The 24318-nt window shown below is 41.5% G+C and overlaps 1 protein-coding gene across 5 annotated transcripts in view; it reads left to right on the top strand.

Annotated features, from left to right (window-relative positions):
- Window positions 1–592: 592 nt before the first annotated feature.
- Window positions 593–24318, top strand: part of LOC126203189 (interleukin-1 receptor-associated kinase 1-binding protein 1 homolog) — a 53258-nt gene continuing 29532 nt past the window's right edge. Inside the window, exons 1-4 of one of the 5 annotated variants that reach the window (XR_007540235.1) lie at window positions 593–928; window positions 1083–1282; window positions 7964–7998; window positions 8148–8606. Coding sequence is in view for 3 of the 5 variants with exons in the window: in XM_049937430.1 (XP_049793387.1) it covers window positions 656–928; window positions 1083–1282; window positions 8148–8412 (738 nt within the window). In the remaining 2 variants the exon portion in view is untranslated. Of the gene's footprint in view, window positions 929–1082; window positions 1283–7963; window positions 8607–24318 lie in introns of those variants that run through there. The other 4 variants (XR_007540236.1, XM_049937430.1, XM_049937432.1 and 1 more) reach the window with 4 other exon arrangements.

Here is a 24318-nt window from a genome sequence, read left to right as displayed (position 1 = left end):
GCGAGTTGTATAAACTTCGTGATTTGTGAGACCAATCATTGTCTACATTGTGGATTGTATAGGCTACAGGCAATAGCTCCCGAGTGTAATGTTGCGTCTGTTAAACTAAAAATTAGTTGTTCGAAACGCTTGTGTCAACGAATGTAATAATACTCTAAAATCTGGAAGAGTAGCATGATATTTACATGCCTCCTGTTGTTTAGCTGGTCAGACAATATCTTCGTTTACGAGTATTTTTCCTTTTATAATTTTTTTTTCTGGTCCCTGATTTATCCGTGCGCGAAATCTATTTTCGGATCTTACATTTGAGCTTCGTCTCCCTTGTATTTAACTTTTGTCAAAGTTCCAGTGCCATAGCCTGCGCTATAACATTCATGCGGCAAATGTTTTCAATTGATGCCGTACTGAAAGCTGTGCAACTACAAAGAATTTGTGGCGTCCTAATTGAACGGTAGCTCACGATGCCGCTAAAGAAATCCACAATTCGTGGCGCCATATTAGTTGCGTGTGTGAACCCGGCTTTAGGACTAACACGCCTTGGATGCCTGACATGCATAGTCTTTACGTTAAAACTCTTTGATCGGATATAAACAACGTAGCCAAATTTGAAAGCTGTCGCAGCAGACGCAGAAACTGAAAGGGGCAGTTATTGACAATGCTAAACGAACCCCGGAAGGAAATGGGTGAGATCGGTGCGGAACTTGGTATTGAAGATCAGAGTAAATCTCCGATCTTCTTACAAGAAGATTACGACGTGGCGAATACTAACGTGGTGCGATCGGAAGGCTATGCGACCATGTTCATCGATCCAGATGTTATAGAATTTTTTCTCAGAGCTGACTCAATAAAGGATAGCGCGGAAGAAGTTAAAACTAGTATTTCGAAGCGTATTGATTATTTGTTGCAGGTTGTGAAATCTAAGATTCAAGTGAGTGCCGTGTAGTTTTAACTTTGCATACTTTTAAGTATGAAGCCAGCTTATTAATGGTCCCTGTTCTTAGAGCATTGCTTAAATTATCTATAAAATGAACATTATTGTATAGTTGTGTGAGTTGGCGTCATAATTGACACTTTATCCGCAGGGCGAAAAGAATATATCCGTCCATGAACTTCTAGATAAGAGGGATGACATGTATACTATGTCAGCGGAAATACTTGTTAAATGTGGCTCATTGCAGAAGTATGAAGAAATCAGGAACATAGTTGTAGAGAAATTGGGAGGAACTGTCTTCGTCAGCGAACCCAGACATTATCATACGCACAGGTGTTTGCAGGACGCGAGGTTAGTAAACCTGTTTGATATAGTTATCATATCAGTTGAGCTTGTAATACCTTGTCGAATGTCGTGCACAGTATCGTGTTGATACATTTTTAATTGGACCGAACAATTTGCGTTAAACTATGCCAATGTAGCCCTAGTTGTAAAGTCAGTTGTTTTCGATAAGTAGCAGTATGTTCAACATTTTGTCAGCCAGGGAAATGTAAAGTGCTGTTATTTTATACTCGTATTTAATTATTTTGTGTTGAACTTTGCACAGTAGTTATTACTTTTATCCCTTGCCCTCCCTTTCAGCCTCAGGTGCCTTGCTGCTGCTGCTGCTGCTGCTGCTACTATTTTATCTATAAAAACACAGTATCGTAAACGACCATGGTGAATTTGTATAGTTGACATAAAATTGTTTTTTTTTGGGGGGGGGGGGGGGGGAGGGAGGAGATGCTGTCAACTGTTTTGTGTGTACCAGTCTTTTGACGCGTCTTTCATGTGTAGAAAACTACTTAAAGTGCCCAAAAGGGAGTAGGCCTAGTTGCGTTCAGCTTTTTAAATAGTTTCGGGGTTGTATTTCCATTCTCAACCAGTTCACTCGTGTTTAGATCAGTCAAGCTGCAACCTGTCATTACTGCTTATAGTGATGCCACATTGCAGCTTGACTGATCTGAACAAAGGGCGTTTTGATAATATGGTCGTACCCTGAAACTAACTGCAGAGAAGTATAAATATAATATGGATTTGGAACTATTTTCATTCTTCCAAAACACTGATAGTCACGAAGTTTCCAGCAATGATGTCAAATTATACATTAACAACCAGAAACAGCTACTGTAGGCTCCTTGTGCGAATTTTGTCTAGTACTAATCCACTCAATAATTTTGGGACTTCTAGAAAAACTTATACATATTATGATAGAAATAGCTGCTTTGAAGAAGTCACTGCCCCGTGTCTTGTATAGGGTGAACGATGTAAGATGGACGACGAAAATATTTGTAATACTTGACATGAAATTGACCCTTGTTCATGAATAGGCTGAAACTGCATATTAAACATCCCCACCCCCTCTCCAAAATCTTGGTTATGGTGACACTGATCTGTCGTACAGCCTGAGGTCTAAGTTAGGTTGTAAGGTAACAGTTTGCTTGTTAATTAGCTAACCCAACAAATGTGAATGCAGAAAACCTGGTTGTGGTAATAAATTGGTGAGTTGTGATGTCTAATGTTTGTCTGTGCTAAATTGAAAATTGCAGGGGGGGGGGGGTACAAATGTAACTTTTTGTTAGTGAACAGAAATGCTCATCATAGAAAATGCTGGATACTATGGTTTCCATGTATTAATTGGTTGCTGTTACATGTCTGCATCTGCACACTTTGCATGCTCAATCCTGAGTAATTGACTGTAGAGTGATTGAGTGAGAGACAAAGGAGCAGAAAATGAAACTCTGAATAAAATGGTGCATGTTCTTCCTCAGGGATTACGTGAATTAAAATTCATAGAAAACTTGTATAGAACTGTTGGTGCAAGAGTTAAACTGTAAAGGTTTTGGCAAAGCCTCCAGTGAAGTCTGTATTGTGAAACTTAGTAACAGAATGGCCCAGAACAGGCTGTAGTGAATAAAAACCAGTATGTCCATTAAGAAAGGTCAATCCTGCATTATTCATATTGCAAATATTTTCTGGAGGCCACTTTTACTTTGCTCACACCATGGGACTCGGCTGCTGTTCCAATTATAATGCAAAGCAGTTACATTACACAGATCTCCATAGCTGTCTATAGGCAGTCAAGATCTGTTTAATACAATTAATGATATTTACATCCTTTAGTTGAAATGTTCTGATAAATTTTAGGAGTGGGAATGAAGCATTCTTACTTAATTTTACAGTCTGTAAGTATTAAATATCCTGCATGATTTCTACAGGCAAGGTGTTAAAGATAGTTACACCAGCATAAACCTATTCTGAAGATGAATAGTCTATATGCAGATTATTTATAATTCTGGTCTTCTGATTATAAAGTCTTCACATCATCCTGAGCTCACTCTTAAGAATGAAAAATATCATTAAGTATTATGTGTATGGATTCATAAATGTAAGACACCCTTGGTTCCTGGAGGGACTGCTTACATATTGCAGGTCAACATAATGAGGAATTTCTAACTGCAAAACAGGCAGAACTGAGCTTCTTTGGTTAACTAGTACATATAATGATACCACTTCAGTTTATTATCCATCGGGATGCCAAGGAACTTCAACATCGAGCCTAATCAAATTTATCTCCACTGACTTGTTGTATGTCTGGTACGTGTAGATAGTTTTGTTTGCCTTGAGCCTGTGTAAGACTGTTCCAGCATTCTTCTGTCTGGCATGGACATTTTTGAGCCGTTTTTCAGATACTGTATTTGTCAGAAACAAGAGTTTCTGAGGAATTCTTAAATGTACCAAGTAAATAATTAATGTAGGTCAAAAGAGGAACAAATGAAACAGCAAACCATACCTTGTGGAACACAATTTGTAATGTTTTATCACTCAAAAATTTTTATTCTTGCTACATAATTTCAGTGTGATCCTCTGTCTTCTGTTAAGATAATTCTCAAATTAGTACTAGAGAAATGGCTGTAACATCCTACCATTTGCTTCACTTGAATTTGATTTTACGATGTACTCAAAGACCTTAGCAAAGTCATGCAAATTGCTAACACATTGAGTTTCCTTGTTTTGTTATAATTGAGTTAGACAGTATATACTGCCTTTTCAGTTGAAAGACCTTTATAGATACCAAACTCACCAGAAACTATGTAGCAAGCTACATTCTCACAAATGTTTGAGTACACAGGAAGGAAGGAGATGGGTCTACAAGTGTCACTTGCTTGTCTCCACTGTTACAAATGGGTGTTACTGCTGTGTAAAAGTTGGGAAATACACCGTGAATCTTAAAATGGTCATAGAAGTACCTCAAGGAGTGTTACCAATTAACTCAGTTTTGATAGTGTGATTGGAATAGTCTTAGCCAGCTTTTAATGATAGAATTATTTTTATGGTGTGACACATGGCACTCTCAGTAAGCTGTATGGACTGTCTTCAGCTCATCCACAAATAAGATGTTTAAAATACCTTGTGAAAGCCACCCTGAGAAATGAAAATGAATGATGCATGGGTTGACAGGGGATGAAGTTGGAGGGGAGAGGTAACTGTAAATAAAGACAGTGTATAGTAAAGAATAAATATGGTGGACTCTGTGGTTGGATGAAATAGGTAAGGTTTCATTGCATCAATTCATACATAACAGTGGTTTGTGAAAACAAATACGCAAAACTTTCACAGCCACTTTAAATGTTGACAGTTGATTTGTTTCAGATTGAAAAGTAATCTGAGGCAAACTAATACCACTTTCATTTCCAATTTTTATGGCCGGTTCAGCTAAATTTGCATATATTGTACACCTTTTAAGACCTTCAGTGTACCTCTGCTTCTTACAGTTCCAAACTATTGAGACATTAGATGTTCTAAATCTGCAGAATCATTTTAAGTGTATGTAGTCTGGTTTTAGATGGGTGTTCTAAAAGTTCGTTGCTCCTGTATTGCATTATTTTCTTTCTTCACAAATTTCATGGTAAATTCGCTTTTGGCATCTGGTGAATTGGCACAGTGGTAATACACTGGTCTTATATTTTGGAAGTATGTTTTTCTTCACTGTTTGGGTTAAGGCTTTGTTTCCCATAGACTGTAAGTCAAATACCAGGATTTCCTATTCCAAGCATCCTCATTTTGAGATAGTTCTCTGTATCTGATATTGATCCCTTCAGCCACATCTGGGTGGTTTTCTGCTGAAGTACTTATAGAACTTTGATTTGATCTTTCAACCAAACACTAGAAAAAGGAACAGACATCTTCCATTGCAGCAGGCTTACTATCATTGTCAGCAACTGAACATATACACAACATTGCCCTAAAGACTCCTACATTGCAGGCACTGGCAGTAGTTGCGTTCATAATCAACCTGGATATATCAAGGTAATATCTTAATGAAATAATGTGGAACTTCCACAGTGCAATCTTGACAAAACAGAATACATGTACAAAATTACCTAAAGTTTCCTTCCAGTAAATGTTCAGATTCTTTTTTTAGAATGAATGACACAGCAGATCATTTTGTTGCTGTTGACAAGTTATTTAAACTCCAAAAGATCTTTGGGATCAGCAGAATTCATAAATTTGTTCTTCGTGTGTGGTTGATTTCCTTTCAAGTCAGTCACTTATTTTGTCTTATTATCTTTAGCACAATTAAAATATAACTGTCATCTGGTTGACATACTTCTCCAGTATTTTAGACAATAATAAAGCTAACATAATATGACGTGTAATGTAGTGGAAAGATAAACTTACCAAGTGGCAGCAGGGAACCCGCATACAAAAATGTTTAACTTTTACAAGCTTTCAGAGCCGGTGGCTCTTTCCGGTAGAAAAGTTGGAGGGGAAGGAAGAAGGGTGAAGGAAAAGGACTAGAGAGGTTTAGGAAAAAGGGTACAGTTCGGAAGTCAGCCAGAATTCCAGGTCAGGGGAGACTTACTGCACAGTCATTGTTGGGGGACTGCACTGGTCTAGATTTGAAAACCTGAGATCTTAAAGATGGAAGACAGGGTAATATGCAAGACAGATTACTAATAAAACATCATGCACGACATAAGTGAAAAGCTAAGTGCATTGTATGTAACGAAGGTGGGAGACGGAAAGTGAAAAATAGACAGTTCAGAAAATGAGATGCAGAAAGCTAAAGTGAAATTAAGAATGTAGTAGTTACTATGAAGAAATGCTGAGACAGAAGGAATTAACATACATTAAGGTGAAACAGATACTGAGGTCATGACTCTTGTTGTAGAGGATATTGTGTATTGCCATTATGAGCCCTCTGCCTATGCCCATTCATCCTAACTGATGACTGGGTGGTACTCAGCCAATGTAAAAGGCCAAAAAGTGTTTAAATGACAGCTGGTGTATGAAATGTTGTTTCACAGGTGGCTCTCCGTTTGATAGTATCTGCTTTGGCAGTTACAGGGCTGGTATAGGTGGTGGTAGGAGGGTACATAGGGCAAGTCATGTAGTGAGGATGATCACAGGGGTAGGAGGCATAGGGTAGGGAGATGGGTGCAAAGGAACACAGGGTCTCAAAAGGATATTGTGAGATTAGGAGGAATCGCTCCAGAAAAAAACTTCAGAGCACACTACTAGTCACTCAATATGGTCCTGGTCTTGAATGTGTTAACCACCTACTTCAACAAGGCCATGATCTCTTAAAACCATACCCTGAATTGAGATCCATTCTGTCTGAGGTTTTGCCCACCACACCTAGAGTAGCTTTCCATCACCCTCCCCGTTGCTGCAACATTCTCGCAAGCTGCTGTGCTCCTCTTGCACCAATCTCCTTATCTTATGGCTCCTGCCCCTGTGACCATCCCACTGTAAGGCCTGCCCTATTCACCTGCGTACCACCACCTACACCAGCCCTGTATCTAGCAAAACATACTATTAAAAGGAGAGCCACCTATGGAATGACATGTCATATACCAGCATGTCCTGTTATCTAAACACTGTTCGGCCTTTTACATCAGCATGACTACCATCCAGTTACGTCAGGAGAAATAACTGTGGGCAGAGGGTGTGTACCGGCAACACACAATATCCTGTTGCAAAGCATGCTCTATGACATGACAGTTGCGACCTCGGTGCCTGTTTCACCACACAAGCCATCTTGATTCTTCCCCCAGATACCAGTTTCTCACAACTCCACAGGTGGAACCAGTGCTACACGTCCTTGGTTCTTGCAACCCAACTGACCTTAATTTATGTTCATTCTTTCTTCACTCCATTTTAGTTTTTTACATCTTTCATTTTGTGCCCTTCTCTTTTTCACCATCCTCTCCTCACACCTCTGTTACATACAATGCATTTAGCTTCATTCTTATGATATGGTACACTATGTATTAGCAGTAATCCTTGTCTTGCATATTATCCTACCTTCCACCTTTAAGCTCTCAGGTTTTCAAATCTTGTTAAGTGCAGTCCACAGCAAACAGTCTTCCCTTCTCAACCTATCCGGTAAGTCTCCCCAGACCCCAAGCTCTGGGTGACTTTCCTGAACTGTACCCCTTTTGCTAGACCACTCCAGCCCTCTTCCTTCCCCTCAGTCTTCTGCTGGAAGGAGCCACCACAGGCTCCGAAAGCTTGTGTAGATTAAACCTTCCTGTGTGTGTGTGTGTGTGTGTGTGTGTGTGTGTGTGTGTGTGTGTGTGTGTGTGTGTGTGTGTGTTCTCCTGCTACTGCTTGCTGTGTAGATTTTTGTATCTATTCAATTAAATTATATTGTCAAATTATTTTTGTTGTTATAATATGAACACTCTCTCTCTCTCTCTCTCTCTCTCTCTCTCTCTCTCTCTCTCTCTATCTCTCTCTCTGACGTGACTGTGTTAGAAGTAACTGTATTTTAATAATTTATTGTTTGTTAAAATCATAAGTGTTTTGTTTTTATTTCCAAGTTCTGAATAAAAGGCACTAAAGATCCTGGTATAGTGGCCTAAACATAACCATCTTAGAACAAAGGCAGTTAAATGAAATTGGATTTTCTTTGGTCTTTGCTTTCACTGAACTTTCACATACATCTCTCTTCCATCTAATGTTGTCTTTCTTTTATTTTACCAGCAGCACTCTCTAAACACGACAGAGGATATGAGTCAGTAAGTGGAGATATTGTTGTTACTGCTGTTGTCACTGGCAGCAGTTCAATAGTTGTAGCCTAAAATTTCTTTGATACATGCAAAACTTCATGGTTCAACTTTAATAGTGCATACAAAATTTAGTAAGCATTTGAACATTTCTGTTAAAGGATGAAAGTGTTACGTATGGCTATGTCATGTGCTCGGAGTAAGGCAATGGAATTGGCATCCGTATTACAAAAGCCTCTTGGCCCTGCATTATTTGTACTAGAACTGGAAAGCAGTGAGAAGCCACCTCCCCAACTGGAAGACAACTTCATATCAGCCTTATCAATGCGAACACATTCTTCTAGTCGTATTGTGATTAGCCGTGTAAAGGTTGTGTTTGAGCTTATGAAGGTTAAACCTGAGAAACCATCTCAGCCACAAAGTTAGAAATCATTTTTTGTACATTTCAGTACAGTGTAGAAAGTGCAATAGTCATGCCAAAAAAATTGAATTTTGTGTTAGTTTACAATCACCAGGAATCAGGATTTGGTTGTAGTAAATATGTTTATTTTACTCACTTACTATTGTTATTGCTTGATATGATATTTAATATTGTTTCATGTATTTTATTTCCTGTGCTACAATCCAATTGTAAAATTAGTGTTGTATTTACATAGTTATGTTCATTTTTATTGTTAAAGTTTAAAAGACTGATTAGAGTTAATGTATACACTGCAATCCTTCAGAAGTTTTTGTAAATTAAAAAAAGCTATCGTACCTAAATTGTCATGTATTCCCTCAATTCTCTTCAAACTGCCAGTTCCCATGTTTCACAATCAGTAAAGATAATACATTCCAAATAAGATCCAAGAACGGCATCAAAAGGTTTTGTGGACGAAGTGTCCACAGGTATAACTAATACTGTACTAATGTTACTTATAACTTTAAAACACAGTTATCATGCTTCTCTCAATAATACTTCCATTAAAACATCAAAACACGATTAACTGCAAAGAAGAAATCCTGTCAATCCCATCAACAGTCTTGTAAACACATCCTGGAACACAGCATATGAACGTATACTAAGGTAGGACGAATGAGGTGATGCAATGGTAAAAAAATTTGACTTCTGTTTGGAAAGAGTGGGGTTCGAATCTCCTTGGAGCAAACAAGATTTGGGTCTTCTATGGTTTCTCTGAATTGCTCATGATGAATACCTGAATGGTTCATTTGGAAAGAAACAATTTCTTCCCCTCAGACTTGCATGCATCTTGCATTTTTCAATCCCTTGTTGTTGTGACTAATATTTCTATTTTTCTAAACCCACGAACACTTTTTTCCTTCCTCAAGCTGCACACACATGTGGTTGGTAAGGTAAAATGCAATGAATGATACTCATGGCTGCCAGAGCCTTGCGCTTTGACGTGTACAGTAATTAGTTCTAACAGTGGGTGCAGCTGGCAGGCTGTGCATGCAACTACTGTTGTATTGGCAGGCTGGGTGGCCTATTGTGGCCGAATCAAGACAAACTTAAAGTGCAAACTGTGAAGCGACACACACAACATTGATAGTTAAAGCTTCTTCCTTCCCTGTGAGTAAATATAGACAGGGTATAATCTTTTAACAATGTACAGAAGCATCTAGTATGAACACAGTTTTATCAATACAAAAATTGGCAGACGTTTCGCCCCTCGTCACAGCCAAAGAGTGATCATAAATATCTTGTAGGCGATAACATCTCAAGGAGGAAAATTCTCAGCTCATTGCAAGGTTTTGGAGAGCAGGATCAATGTGCCCAATAGCTGCAGTAAGCCATGCTTGGCCCACAAATTCATTCCCTCATTTTGAGTCTGATGGTTTGCTTTATGGCATTACTGCTATAGACAACTTTTGGAGGTGTTAATCACCAGGTGTAAGTATCTGTATTTGATGCCATTTCAGTGACTTGTGTCGATGAAATGATTAGGACAACACACATCCAGTCCTGAAACAGAAAAATTTCGGTCTGGCCAGAATCAAACCTGGGACAGCATGTTCTAGGGACAGCGATGCTAACTGGTACACCACCGGCTGTGGACATGATTTGTCCGACAGTGCTTCAGTTTGCTGGTGAAATGTCAGTAAACTGATAGAATCTTCAGGCTGTATTGGTAAGCAGTCTTGATGTGTGTGCCAATTTTTTTTTTTATTATATATAGCATTGTACTCAGTGCATCAAACTACAGAGGACAATGTTTTTGATTATGCCCTTTTTTTCCTTAAAATGCAGTTTTGAGTCTGCAAAATACCTGCTTCTTGCTGTCATATCCTCTTCCTGGTACTCAGTTTTCCAGTCTTGAAATTCCTTGAAAATAGAAATAGATGAAGGTTGGAGGATGTGCAAATGTGGTGGAAAGGGCTGTTTTCCAGTAATTTATACTTCTAATCTTCAGTTAATTTTTCTGATAAGTTTTTTGGCTTTAAAAAACCAGGCCTCTTCAGTTTCAACAAGTTGGGCTTGGATGACTGTGTAAAGTTAACATGTTACTACTTCACCATCTGCAATACAAGCAATCTGAACTATCTGCTGGTGTGGAAGAAAATAATGGAAAATGAAAGGGGTCGCCAAGTACCACACACTGCATTAATTTCTGGTGTGAAGTGATGAACTTATGCTTCATCCAAACTAATATCAGTACACAAATTTGAATTCTTTTTAAATCTGTTGAAATGATGCTGACACGCTGTTGCAAATTTGCTCTTGGCCAGTGTTAAATATAATTGAGCTACTGATCTTAAACAACCCTTTTTCATTGTTAATTGTTCATGTACAACACACTCTCCTGATACAATAGTCCACATTCCTATACCTCAAATTCTCTTATAATACATATTTTCTTAAAGTTATCTGTTGTAGATATTTTGGGATATCCTTTACTTTGATCATCTTAAAGCCATATTGGAGTAAGCTTTTTCTCTGCTGTTGAAAATGTAGCAGACACCTTGTAAATCACCCAAAACAAATAATTTTTTAATGTGATGTGATATTCCATTGTTTCCATTTGAGATGCAGATAACATAAAGGTGTATAAACTAAAGTGCTTGACAATAAAGTGGAAATGTTGCTTAAATTACTGCACAGCACATATTAACCCAAAAAACACAAATTTTCTTTTGTTGTTTTCTTGCTTGTAGTGACTTAAGAGTACATATGTACACTTGCCATATGCTCAGGTTGAAAGTGTGACATCGTAACGTGCAGCTTTAATTTTTACTACAGCATCGCTACATTTGTCAGACACTAAATGTTTCTTATCCTTGTGGTCATTTCATCAGATGGCACTGCTAAAACTTGGCAAGATGTACTGTTGCAGTGTCCCAACTACAGGCTGTTGAAACTTCCTGGCAGATTAAAACTGTGTGCCCGACCGAGACTCGAACTCGGGACCTTTGCCTTTCGCGGGCAAGTGCTCTACCAACTGAGCTACCGAAGCATGACTCACGCCCGGTACTCACAGCTTTACTTCTGCCAGTACCTCGTCTCCTACCTTCCAAACTTTACAGAAGCTCAACACTTATCCTTCGTTCCCCTGACTCAACCTTTGCAGTCCTTGTCCTCCAAATATCTATAGCCTTCTCATTCTGGAAACATCCCCCAGGCTGTGGCTAAGCCATGTCTCCGCAATATCCTTTCTTTCAGGAGTGCTTCGGTAGCTCAGTTAGTAGAGCACTTGCCCGCGAAAGGCAAAGGTCCAGAGTTCGAGTCTCGGACGGGCACACAGTTTTAATCTGCCAGGAAGTTTCATATCAGCGCACACTCCGCTGCAGAGTGAAAATCTCATTCTGGAAACATCCCCCAGGCTGTGACTAAGCCATGTCTCCGCAATTTTATATATATATATATATATATATATATATAACAGAGGGAAACATTCCACGTGGAAAAAATATATCTAAAAAGAAAGATGATGAGACTTACCAAACAAAAGCGCTGGCAGGTCGATAGACACACAAAAAAACACAAATATACACACAAAATTCTAGCTTTCGCAACCAACGGTTGCTTCGTCAGGAAAGAGGGAAGGAGAGGGAAAGATGAAAGGATGTGGGTTTTAAGGGAGAGGGTAAGGAGTCATTCCAATCCCGGGAGCGGAAAGACTTACCTTAGGGGGAAAAAAGGACAGGTATACACTCGCACACACACACATATCCATCCACACATACAGACACAAGCAGCGCTGCTTGTGTCTGTATGTGTGGATGGATATGTGTGTGTGTGCGAGTGTATACCTGTCCTTTTTTCCCCCTAAGGTAAGTCTTTCCGCTCCCGGGATTGGAATGACTCCTTACCCTCTCCCTTAAAACCCACATCCTTTCATCTTTCCCTCTCCTTCCCTCTTTCCTGACGAAGCAACCGTTGGTTGCGAAAGCTAGAATTTTGTGTGTATATTTGTGTTTTTTTGTGTGTCTATCGACCTGCCAGCGCTTTTGTTTGGTAAGTCTCATCATCTTTCTTTTTAGATATATATATATATATATATATATATATATATATATATATATATATATATATGCTGGGTAAAGCTTTGATTATTGCATTGCCTATGCTGAAAGCTGTACCACAGGAACACCACTGTAGTAAGATAGTCAAATGTATTGTAAGATGCAAAGCCTTTAATAATGAACTCCAGAGGCAACAAGTTCCAAGTTTTGATAATGTGCATAGAACATGAATGAAATTTTATTCTTAATAGTACAACAGATCAGTAATTGTGAACTAGGACAATGTTGAAAAAGAAAATAATCAAAATCTAATCACTTTTTTCTCAGCTCACGTGTATTACAGCAAATACTCAAACTTCTTGCTTCCATCATCCCTTTAAAGTTGACATGGATTAAGGAATGACTGATATTGTCACACCCTCAAAAATTTTTGTGACCAGTTCTTAAAAGGCAGTCATTGGTATTGGTAGATGCCATCTTTCATAAAACCTCCCCCAATAGTCCATTTGATGTTAAACTGGGCAATATGAAATGCCACTGTTGGTGAACCACCATGCCAACCCCACCTGCACCCAAACACTTAAATCTTACCTAACTCCTAGAGTGAAATGCAACAAATACCATTGTTTGAATGTCATGTTTTGGTATACATGGAGATTAGTCTTGGAACAGTATGGACAAATATGCTTGCAAAAATTATAAATAATTGAGCATTTAATTGGTGAGGTGGAATGAGAGGCTCAATAGAGTTCTTACTGTCAATTATGCCCAGACATTCAACGTAAACCTTTCCTGGTAACCATGTTATTGACTGTAATGGGATTTTCATAAGCCCATTGATGACAGTTCTGGACATAAAATACTGATACCAAGTGAAATTAGCTTCACTGTTACACAGGATGAAGTAAAGAAGGATGGAAAGTAGTCAATCATATTCAGTATTTTTAGATTGGTTGATTTTAGTGCATATTTTTCACTCTTTGTAAAGTTTTCCTTAAACAATCTACATTATGTGAAAAAAATGATTGTGACTGGTAAAGTAATCTCTTGCGTGGCAGGGGAAATGAAAAATTGGAAAATGTGATTGAGATAACTTTTTCATCCTCACGTACCAGAGATTGATTCTCGATCTCCCTACTGGGAATGTCATCTAAGTGACGTGAAGTTATTGGAAAAAGTGTAGACGCTTAACTAATCTCAAGATAAGTTAGAAATTTTCTAGTTCTTCGGGTTTCAGTACTACTACTTTGAAGCACAGAGAACTATGTAAACTGAAACTGAGTTCTTCAAAACTAAATTTGTCTTCAGATCATCCTGGATGTAGCAGTGATGACATAATTTCATCTCCTAGAGTTACATCATCAATTCAGTTTTGTGGTTAGCACACTGGACTCGCATTCGGGAGGACGACGGTTCAATCCCGTCTCCGGCCATCCTGATTTAGGTTTTCCGTGATTTCCCTAAATCGTTTCAGGCAAATGCCGGGATGGTTCCTTTGAAAGGGCACGGCCGATTTCCTTCCCAATCCTTCCCTAACCCGAGCTTGCGCTCCGTCTCTAATGACCTCGTTGTCGACGGGACGTTAAACACTAACCACCACCATCAATTCAGTTTTATTATGCTCGATAATCTGCTTAAAAGACATAATCAATCTGGCATTTGAAAATGGTTGGTGTCATCTTTGCTATTCAGCCAGCTTGTAAGATGTCAAAGAAAGACACCTTTGAGGTTTTATTTTCTTGGAAGTTTCCTTCAGAGTTTACTCTTTCAAGGCCAAAGGCAAAATACTAAGTACGTGATGCTTTAGCTCCATATTTAAAAAAGCAGTGGGTGGGTGATACTAGAGCAGCATATTTCTGTTTGTTTTGGTGAAACTGTGAATGCAGCTTCAAGGAATAAGCTTGAAACTGCAGTTAAATACCCATCTGGTTCTAAACTAATGATTGACTCACCTACAGACTTGCTTCATTAGTAAAGCCACTCCTAGTGAAATGGGTCTTTAGACAATGCCCAGCTTTTTCATTCAAAGCTGTTGAGGATAAGGTGTAATGGATCCATTGTTAACAAAACTGTGATCCATCTTAGAAATAATTCTCTGTTCCTGTTGGAAAGAAAACAGTTGATATTCACCCATGTAATATACTAGACATGGTCTTGTTTCTATTTTTTTCCTTTCTTCCTATCTTTTACTGGCCAGACATCTTGTTGGGAAGATGATAAAATGGAGCACTCGAGGACAAGGACATCAAAAGACTTCGCCAACAGTCGGCGGTAGCTCTGAGGATATATGGTCTACCAAAAACGCACAAAGAAGGGATGCGACCCATAGTCAGCAGCATAGGGGCACCGACGTATCTTTAGGCGCAGCACTTAGCTGGCATGCTTAAGACCTTATGTGGGGAAATGTGCGCACCATATCCGGAAGTCGACGGATTTCATTGGCCGCCTGAAGGAGATGGCAGTACAAGAATCCGACATCATGATCAGCTTCAATTTCGTCTCATTATTCACACGTGTCCCGCTGGAAGATTCTCTCCACTTAATCAGTGAGAAATTCAGGCCTGAACTGACACAACTGTTCAGGCACGTGTTAACATCTACGTACTTTGTCTTCAATGGTCAATACTACGAGCAGACCGACGGAGTAGCCATGGGGAGCCCGCTCTCACCAGTGGTGGCCAACCTGTTCATAGAGAGTTTCGAAGAGGAAGCACTGGAAGCCGCCGAACTGAAACCTGTATGCTTCTTTCGCTACATGGACGACACATTCGTCATCTGGCCACATGGACAGGAACAGCTACAGATTTTTCTATAACATCTAAATTCAGTCCACAGTAACATTTGGTTCACCATGGAGACTGAGAAAGATGGAAAACTACCCTTTCTTGATGTCCTAGTGGAACGTCGGTCTGATGGCTCACTGGGTCACAGTGTGTACCGCAAGCCTACACACACTGACCTGTACCTACATGCCTCCAGCTGCCACCATCCGGCGCAGCTTAATGGGATGCTCAACACCTTGGTACATAGAGCACACTCGATCTCTGATGAACAGAACTTGCCAACAGAACTCAAACACCTGGAGATCATGTTCTGCAAGAATGGGTATGGCAACCGCCAAATCCAAAGGGCCTTCCGACAACAGAAGTGCAGCAAGAACCAAGATGAAGAACAACCCGAAGAAGAGAAGCAAGCTCTGGCCTTTCTGCCATTTTCGGGCAACGTGTCGTCAAAAATAGGGAGACTGTTAAGGCGACACAAGATAGACACAGTCTTCCGACCACCCGCAAGGACTCGTGACCTACTAGGAATGGCAAAAGATGACGTAGGCCTTAAGAAAGCGGGCGTATACAAAATACTGTGTGGCTGTGGCAAATCCTACATCGGCCAAACAGTTCGCATGGTCGAGGACCGATGCAAGGAACACAAACGTCACACCCGCTTACGCCAACCCAGCCATTCGACCCTAGCAGAACACTGCATTGAAACTGGACACACAGCAAAATTCGAAGAGACAAAAATCCTGATGGCCACAAGTGCCTACTGGGACAGTATCTGCCATAGAAATTTGTGTAACAGATGACCTCATCAACAGGGACACCGGGTCTCAACTTAGCAAGGCCTGGAAACCATTATTAAACACCATCAAAGAACAACGGTGCGAGCAGATGCGAGATCCTTCCACCACGGCAGATGGAGATGAACTGCGCCTACCACCTGGTGTGGCTGCAGCTACCCCCACCCCTCCCACCATGCGGCGCCCCGTCGGCCGTCCACGCCGGGGTACGACTCGGGATCCTGCGGACATAAATACCACGGACACAGTGCAGACAGATCATTCCATAAGCACCACCTGATTATGACGGAACGGTTATTTGCCAAACTATCGTGGAACTTCGACGATCGGATCTGGCTGGACACCCGAGAACCTTGGATACAGCACATTCGCCGGGAAAGCCTTAGATCACATATATGATAAAAATAAAAAAAAATGCAATAAAATTTGAAACCTTGTGGCCATTGGTTTAAGAAACATGCTTTCTCTAGATGGCTCACATTAGAACCAGCTGTTGAAAAAGCACTTTCTTCAGTTCAAACCCCAGCACAAAAAGCAAGTTAATGAATTCTTTTAAATACAATAATATTGTTAAACTAGTAACACAAAACTAACAAAACAGAAATTACATTTGCTTGTGCAAATACTCATACATGTTTAAGATTTACTGCTTTCTTTCTGAAAGGAGATGCTTAAGTGCATCTAATTTGACATGAGCTCACAAACCTCTTCAGAACATTAAGCAATTAATTTTGTGTTAGCGCTGCTTCATTCTTTGCACGCGTTCTGTGATAAGTATTACTTGCCATTTTGACACTAGAGAAAATTGATATCTCAAGAAGTTAAATGCACAAGAAAAATGGTATATATCCACACAAGCCACATGTACATACATTTTGGAAAAGTCTTTGTTGGATAAACCTGTCTTGTGGTATATTCTGTCTTTGCATCCTACAAAACTGTGAAGGCTGCCTTGCACTTTTGCATGGCATTGCAGATGGAGAATAGGGGAACATTTTGGGAGGAGACATGCAAAAAATTGTGAAAGAACATTGGATATGAATTTGACTGAAAGGGGTGCTGTGGTGACTGTGTATGAGGGGAAGGGTCACTTTGTAATTATCATTGAGGAACTTATATAGTTGGTCCACACAGCTATGTCACTGCCGCCATTGATGCGGTGGTTCACTCGGTCACCACCGGCATCGTTACTGCTGCAGAATCTGCCATTCCCCGTTCTTCTGGTTCCCCTCGACGGAGGACTGTGCGTTGGTGGCCGCCTGCAATCGCCGAGGTGATTAAAGGTCACAGGCGGGCGCTCCAGCGTCACAAGCGGTATCCCTCATTATAAAACCTCATTGCCTTTAAACAGCTCCGTGCACGGGCCCGCCGCATCATTCGCCAGCACAAGCAGGAGTGCTGGGAACGGTATGTCTCCACTATTGGCCTCCATATCTCTCCATCGCGGGTTTGGGCCAAATTAGGTGCCTCTATGGCTATTGGGCCCCTGTCAGTGTCCCTGCCCTCTCACTGAATGGAGCAGTTTGTACTGACTCTGACATAATTGCAAACCGCTTAGCAGACCATTTTCCTCTCAGTTCCGCTTCTGTGAATTACCCACTGGCCTTCCGCTCCATTAAAGAGTGGTTGGAACGTCAGAACCTTTCATTTCACACCCGCCATCCTGAATCCCACAATGTTCCATTCAGTGAGTGAGAATTCCACAGTTCCCTAGCCGCTTGCCCTGATACGGCTCCCGAGCCAGATCACATCCACTGTCAGATGCTGAAACACCTCTCAGTGGATTGCCAGCGACACCTCCTCGACCTTTACAACCGTATCTGGGTCGAGGGTGAGTTTCCGTCGCAATGGCGGGAAAGCATTGTTATCCCCATTTTGGAACCTGGCAAGAATGCATTGGATGTGGACAGCTACCGCCCCATTAGCCTCACCAACGTTCTTTCCAAGGTGCTCGAACACATGGTGAGACGGCGGTTGGGTTGGGTACTCGAGTCTCGGAACCTTCTGGCTCCGTGTCAGGGTGGGTTCCTTAAAAGCCGCTCTGCTGCTAACAATCTGGTGAGCCTGGAGTGAGCCATCCGTTCGGCCTTTGCCTGCCATCAGCACCTCGTCGCTGTCTTTTTTGACATGCGGAAGGCATACGATACGACATGGTGCCTTCACATCCTCTCTACGCTTCGTGGTTGGGGTCTTCGGGGTCCGCTGCCGATTTTCATACTAAATTTTCTGTCGCATCGTACCTTCCGCGGGCAAGTCGCGGCCTCCCATAGTTCCCCCCGAGTTTAGGAGAACGGGGTAACGCAGGGGTCTGTCTTAAGTGTCTGCCTGTTTTTAATTGCAATTAACGGGCTTGCTGCGGCGGTGGGAACGTCTGTCTCAGCTTCCTTGTATGCTGACGACTTCTGCCTCTACTATAGCTCCATTGGCATTGCAGCTGCTGAACGTCAGCTGCAGGGCACTATCCACAAGGCACAGTCTTGGGCTGTAGCGCATGGCTTCCAGTTTTCGGTTGCCAAGATCTGCATTATGCATTTCTGCCGGCGACGCACTGTTCACCCTGAGCCGCAGCTTTATCTTTACGGTGAACCTCTTGCTGTGGTGGAGACACATCGGTTTCTGGGTGTGGTTTTTGATGCCCGGTTGACTTGGCTCCCACATATTCGGCAGCTTAAACAGATGTGTTGGCGGCATCTTAATGCTCTGCGATGCTTGAGCCACACCAGCTGTGGCGCCAACCGATCTACCCTCTTACGCCTCTACCAGGCGTTAATCCAGTCCCGTCTGGATTATGGGAGCCTGGCTTATTGTTCAGCATCCCCTTCTGCGTTGCGGGTGCTGGACCCAATCCTTCACAGCGGGGTCCGACTTGCCACTGAAGCTTTCCGGACCAGCCCTGTGGACAGCATACTTGTGGAGGCAGGTGTCCCTCCACTGCGGTTACGGCGCCAATGTTTACTGGCCGCCTATGCTGCACATGTTTGTAGTTCGCCCGGGCATCCTAATTATCGTCTCCTGTTCCCTCAGTCGGTTGTCCATCTCCCAGAATCTTGACCCTGGTCGGGTTGTACAATCGCAGTCCGCGTCAGAGAGCTTCTCTCTGGGCTCGGGGTTTCCCCTCTTCCACCTCCTTTCCGGGACCCTCTGCGTACACCCCTGTGTTGTGTGCCCCGCCCTTGCCTTCGGCTCGAATTGGCACAGGGCCCGAAGGACTCAGTCCCTCTGGAGGCCTTCCACCGCCGCTTTCTTTCCATCCTTGCCCGCTTTCTTTCCATCCTTGCCACGTATCAGGGCTCTGGCGTTGTTTACACCGACGGTTCGATGGTTGCTGGTCATGTCGGTTATGCTCTCATTCTAGGGGACCATTATGAACAACGTTCATTGCCGGCTGGCTGCAGCGTTTTCACTGCAGAGCTGGTCGCCATCTTTCGTGCCCTAGAGTATATCCGCTCCTGCTCAGGTGAGTCCTTCGTTATCTATAGCGACTCCCTGAGCAGTTTACGAGCTATCAACCAGTGTTTCCCTCGCTCTTGTCTGGTTTCCCTCCATACTCTTGCCCGTTGCGGCCGCTCTGTGGTCTTTGTGTGGACCCCAGGCCATGTTGGGATACTAGGCAATGAACATGTTGACCGTCTGGCCAAACAGGCCACCAGTGAACCAACTCTGAACATTGGCCTCCCAGAGACTGACTTGCGAGCAGTCATACGCCACAAAGTTTTCGCATTTTGGGACGCTGAGTGGTGCGATCTGACCACACCCAATAAACTCCATGCTATCAAGGAGACGACGACTGTGTGGCGGTCATCCATGCGAGCCACTCGCAGGGACTCAGTTGTCTTTTGTTGGCTCCGCATTGGCCACACCCGACTGACGCACAGATATTTACTGCACCATGAGGACCCGCTTCTCTGTCACTGGGGGGTGGCTTTGACGGTGGTCCATATTTTGTTGGCCTGTCCACTTTTAGCTGTGCTCAGGCAGACATTTGCGCTGCCTGATATGCTCCCTGCCCTTTTAACAGATGACACTGCCGAGGCAGGCTTAGTTTTGCGTTTTATTCGGGCAGGGGGCTTTTATCACTTAATCTGAGTGTTCGTCATTTTTTTGTTATGAGTGTGGCCTTTGGCCTACGATTTTGAACTGAGTTTTTAATGTGTTTCTCGGTGGTTGGCTTTTCCTTTTTTATCTCTATGGTTGGCCAACCACTGTCACACTCTGTGTGATTTTAATTCCTATTGTCTGGTCTCTAAGTGCCGCAGTGGTTAGACACTGGACTCGCATTCGGGAGGACGACGGTTCAATCCCGCGTCCGGACATCCTGATTTGGGTTTTCCGTGATTTCCCTAAATCACTCCAGGCAAATGCCGGGATGGTTCCTCTGAAAGGGCACGACCGACTTCCTTCCCCATCCTTCCCTAATCCGATGAGACCGATGACCACACTGTCTGGTCTCCTTCCCCAAAACCAACCAACCAATCTGGTCTCTAAGTCTTTCTTGTCCTGTGTCGTCTGTCGTCTTTTGCATTGTTTGTTTTTATTCTTTGTGGGTGTTTGAAATTTTGGAAAAAGGGACCGATGACTGTAGCAGTCTGGTCTCTTTAATCCCACAAACCAACCAACCAACAGCTATGTCACATGCAAGCAGTACTGTGAAGATGAGAAGAGTGGCTGAGAGAACAAGAAAAGAAAAGAGGAAAAGAAAAAAAATCATTGCAAGTAAGTGTGAAGATTAAGTTTGAAAAGGAAAAAGTAAACATTAAACACAGTGAATAGGCACTGATGCCAATAAATTGGGAAGAGGATAAGATTGACTGTTGACGTATTACTATATGATGCAAACAAGTACGTAAAAGAAGCAATATAAAAAGGACTTGGTGGGACTTAATGTGGCACAACTAATGTTGGAGAGTGCTATGAAGTTAGAGAACAAGAGAATTAAAGATAAACAAAAGGTGCAGAAAGCTGCTGATTTGTGGAAAAAATGTGTTATAAGCTTTTTCTCTCTCAAAGAAGCAGAAACATAGCGAGACTTGATGCCCTAATTTGGTAAAGAAACCTAGATGGATTTACACATTACATTTAAAATTTAAACACTTAACATTTTGTTTACATTATTCTGAAAATGGTTCTGTACAGTTGCATGTCTAAGCTTTTTCTAATTTGCGGTATTTTCATGCTGAAAAGGAGCAGGTCAGTATTGTAATAAAGTGCAATGATTTTCCTTATTGTATTGAGTTTTGTTATAGATTTGTCTTTATTACAATTAAAACCATGACTGGGTGAGATTTGGCTGTCTCTTGGGGTGGTGAAGGCCAGAATAAAAGCAAAATGCTTTTGAACGTTCTTTCCAAGAGAGAAATTTGAATAAGTGTTTAATCTTTCTTTATGTCAAAATCTGTAAAGTCAGCCTTTGTAATCCAAATGGTCAGTAATTTTAGTCTTTGGTTGCCATACATGAGTAGGAAAAGTTGGCACTGGTGGGGTGATGGTGGGGCCTTAAAGGCCAGGCACAAAAATTTGCTTGTCTTGGATAAATTTCTTCTTTTGAAGTATGGACCTACAACTGTCAGTAAAACAAACCTAAGACAGAACTGAGCAGTACTAAATAAATTGTTTTCACCACCATGCAGATACGGCTACAAAGGTATTTGGGACTGAGTATTGAACTGAAATGCAGTCACTCTGTAATGGGCCAATGGAGGCCACAGGTTCCATATATGAAAATACTCAGAAAATATCTTGCATAACACATGAACCACAGACCTTGCCATTGGTGGGAAGGCTTGCGGGACTCAGCAATACAGATAGCCATACTATAGGTGCAACCACTATGGAGGGTACCTATTGAGAGGCCAGACAAACGTGTGGTTCCTGAAGAGGGGCAGCAGCCTTTTCAGAAGTTTGAGGGGCAACAATGTGGATAATTGACTGATCTTGCCTTGTAACATTAACCAAAAACAGCCTTGCTGTGCTGGTACTGCGAACAGCTGAAAGCAAGGGGAAACTACAGCCATAATTTTTCCCGAGAGCATGCAGCTTCACTGTATCGTTAAATGATGATGGCATCCTCTTGGGTAAAATATTCCGGAGGTAAAATAGTCCCCCATTCGGATCTCCGGGTGGGGACTACTCAGGAGGAGATTGTTATCAGGATAAAGAAAACTGGTGTTATATGGATCGGAGTGTGGAACGTCAGATCCCTTGTTGGGCAGGTGGATTAGAAAATTTAAAAAGGGAAATGGATAGGTTAAAGTTAGATATAATGGGAAAGTTTGGTGGCAGGAGGAACAAGACTTGTGGTCAGGTGAACACAGGGTTATAAATACAAAATCAAATAGGGGTAATGCAGGAGTTGGTTTAATAATGAATAAAACAGCAGGAGTGTGGGTACGCTACTATGAACAGCATAGTGAACGCATTATTGCACACCCCACACCTACCACAGTAGTAAACGTTTATATGCCAACTAGCTCTGCAGGTGGTGAAGAAATTGAAGAAATCTATGATGCAATAAAAGAAATATTCAGATAGTGAAGGGAGACGGAGACTGGATTCAATAGTAGGAAAAGGAAGAGATGGGAAAGTAGTTGGTGAATATGGTCTGCGGTTAAGGAATGAAAGAATTTTGCACATAGCGTAACTTAATCATAGGTAACACTTCGTTCAAGAATCATGAAAGAAGGTTGTATAGGTGAAAGAGGCCTGTAGACACAGGAAGATTTCAGGTAGATTATATAATGGTGAGACAGAGATTGAGGAACCAGGTTTTAAATTGTAAGACATTTCCAGGGGCAGATATGGACTCTGACCACAGTTTACTGGTTGTGAACTGTAGATTAAAACTGAAGACACTGCAAAAAGATGTCATTTTAAGGAGATAGGACATGGATAAACTGAAGGAACCAGAGGTTGTAGAGAATTTTAGAGAGAGTGTTAGGGAACGATTGACACAAACGGAGTAAAGAAATTCAGTAGAAGAAGAATGGGTAGTTTAGAGATATGAAATAGTGAATACAGAAGCAGATCAAGTAGGTAAAAAGACGAGGGCTAGTAGAAATCCTTGGGTAACAGAAGATATATTGAATTTAACTGATGAAAGGAGAAAATATAAAAATGAAGCAGGCACAAAGGAATACAAACATCTCAAAGATGAGATCGACAGGAAGTGCTAAATGGCTAATCAGGGATGGCTAGAGTTCAAACGTAAGGATGTAGAGGAATGTATCACTAGGGGGCAAGGTAGATAATTACAGCCTTCAAGAAAATTAGAGACCTTTGGAGAAAAGAGAATTACCTGTATGAATATCAAGAGCTCATGTGGAAAACCAGTTCTAAGCAAAGAAAGGAAAGCAGAAAGGTGGAAGGAGTATATAGTGGGTCTATACAAGGCCGATGTACTTGAGGGTAATATTATGGAAATGGAAGAGGATGTAGATGAAGATGAAATGGGAGATGTGATACTCTGTGAAGAATGTGACAAAGCACTGAAAGATCCAAGTCAAAACAAGGCCATAGGAGTAGACAAAATTCCATTAGAACTACTGATAGCCTTGGGACAGCCAACCATGCCAAAACTCTACCATCTGGTTAGCAAGATGTATGAACAGGTGAAATACCCTCAGACTTAAAGAAGAATATAATAATCCCAATCCCAAAGAAAGCAGGTGTTGACAGGTGTGAAAATTACCAAACTATCAGTTTAGTAAGTCATGGCTGCACGAATTCTGTACAGACGAATGGAAAAACTGGTAGAAACTGACCTCGGGGCAGATCAGTTTGGATTCCGTAGAAATGTTGGAACACGCAAGGCAGTACTGACCCTACAACTTATCTTAGAAGATAGATTAAGGGAAGGCAAACCTACTTTTCTAACATTTGTAGACTTAGAGAAAGCTTTTGACAATGTTGACTAGAATACTCACTCTCAAATTCTGAAGGCGACAGGGATCAAATACAGGGATTGAAAGGCTATTTACAATTTGTATAGAAACCAGGTTGCAGTTATAAAAGTTGGGCATGAAAGGGAAGCAGTGGTTGGGAAGGGAGTGATACAGGGTTGTAACCTATCCCCAATTTATTCACTCTGTATATTGAGTAAGCAGTGATGGAAACAAAAGACAATTTCGGAGTAGGAATTAAAATCCATGGAGATGAAATAAAAACATTGAGGTTTGCCGATGACATTGGAATTGTGTCAGAGGCAGCAAAGGGTCTGGAAGAGCGGTTGAACAGAATGGACAGTGTCTTGAAAAGAGGGTATAAGATGAACATCAACAAAAACAAAACGAGTATAATGG

This window comes from Schistocerca nitens, chromosome 9 (assembly GCF_023898315.1).
Source record: "Schistocerca nitens isolate TAMUIC-IGC-003100 chromosome 9, iqSchNite1.1, whole genome shotgun sequence".
In the NCBI taxonomy this organism is placed as follows: domain Eukaryota; kingdom Metazoa; phylum Arthropoda; class Insecta; order Orthoptera; family Acrididae; genus Schistocerca; species Schistocerca nitens.
Note: the sequence above shows the minus strand (reverse complement) of the source record. Positions and strands in the feature narration are given on the sequence as shown.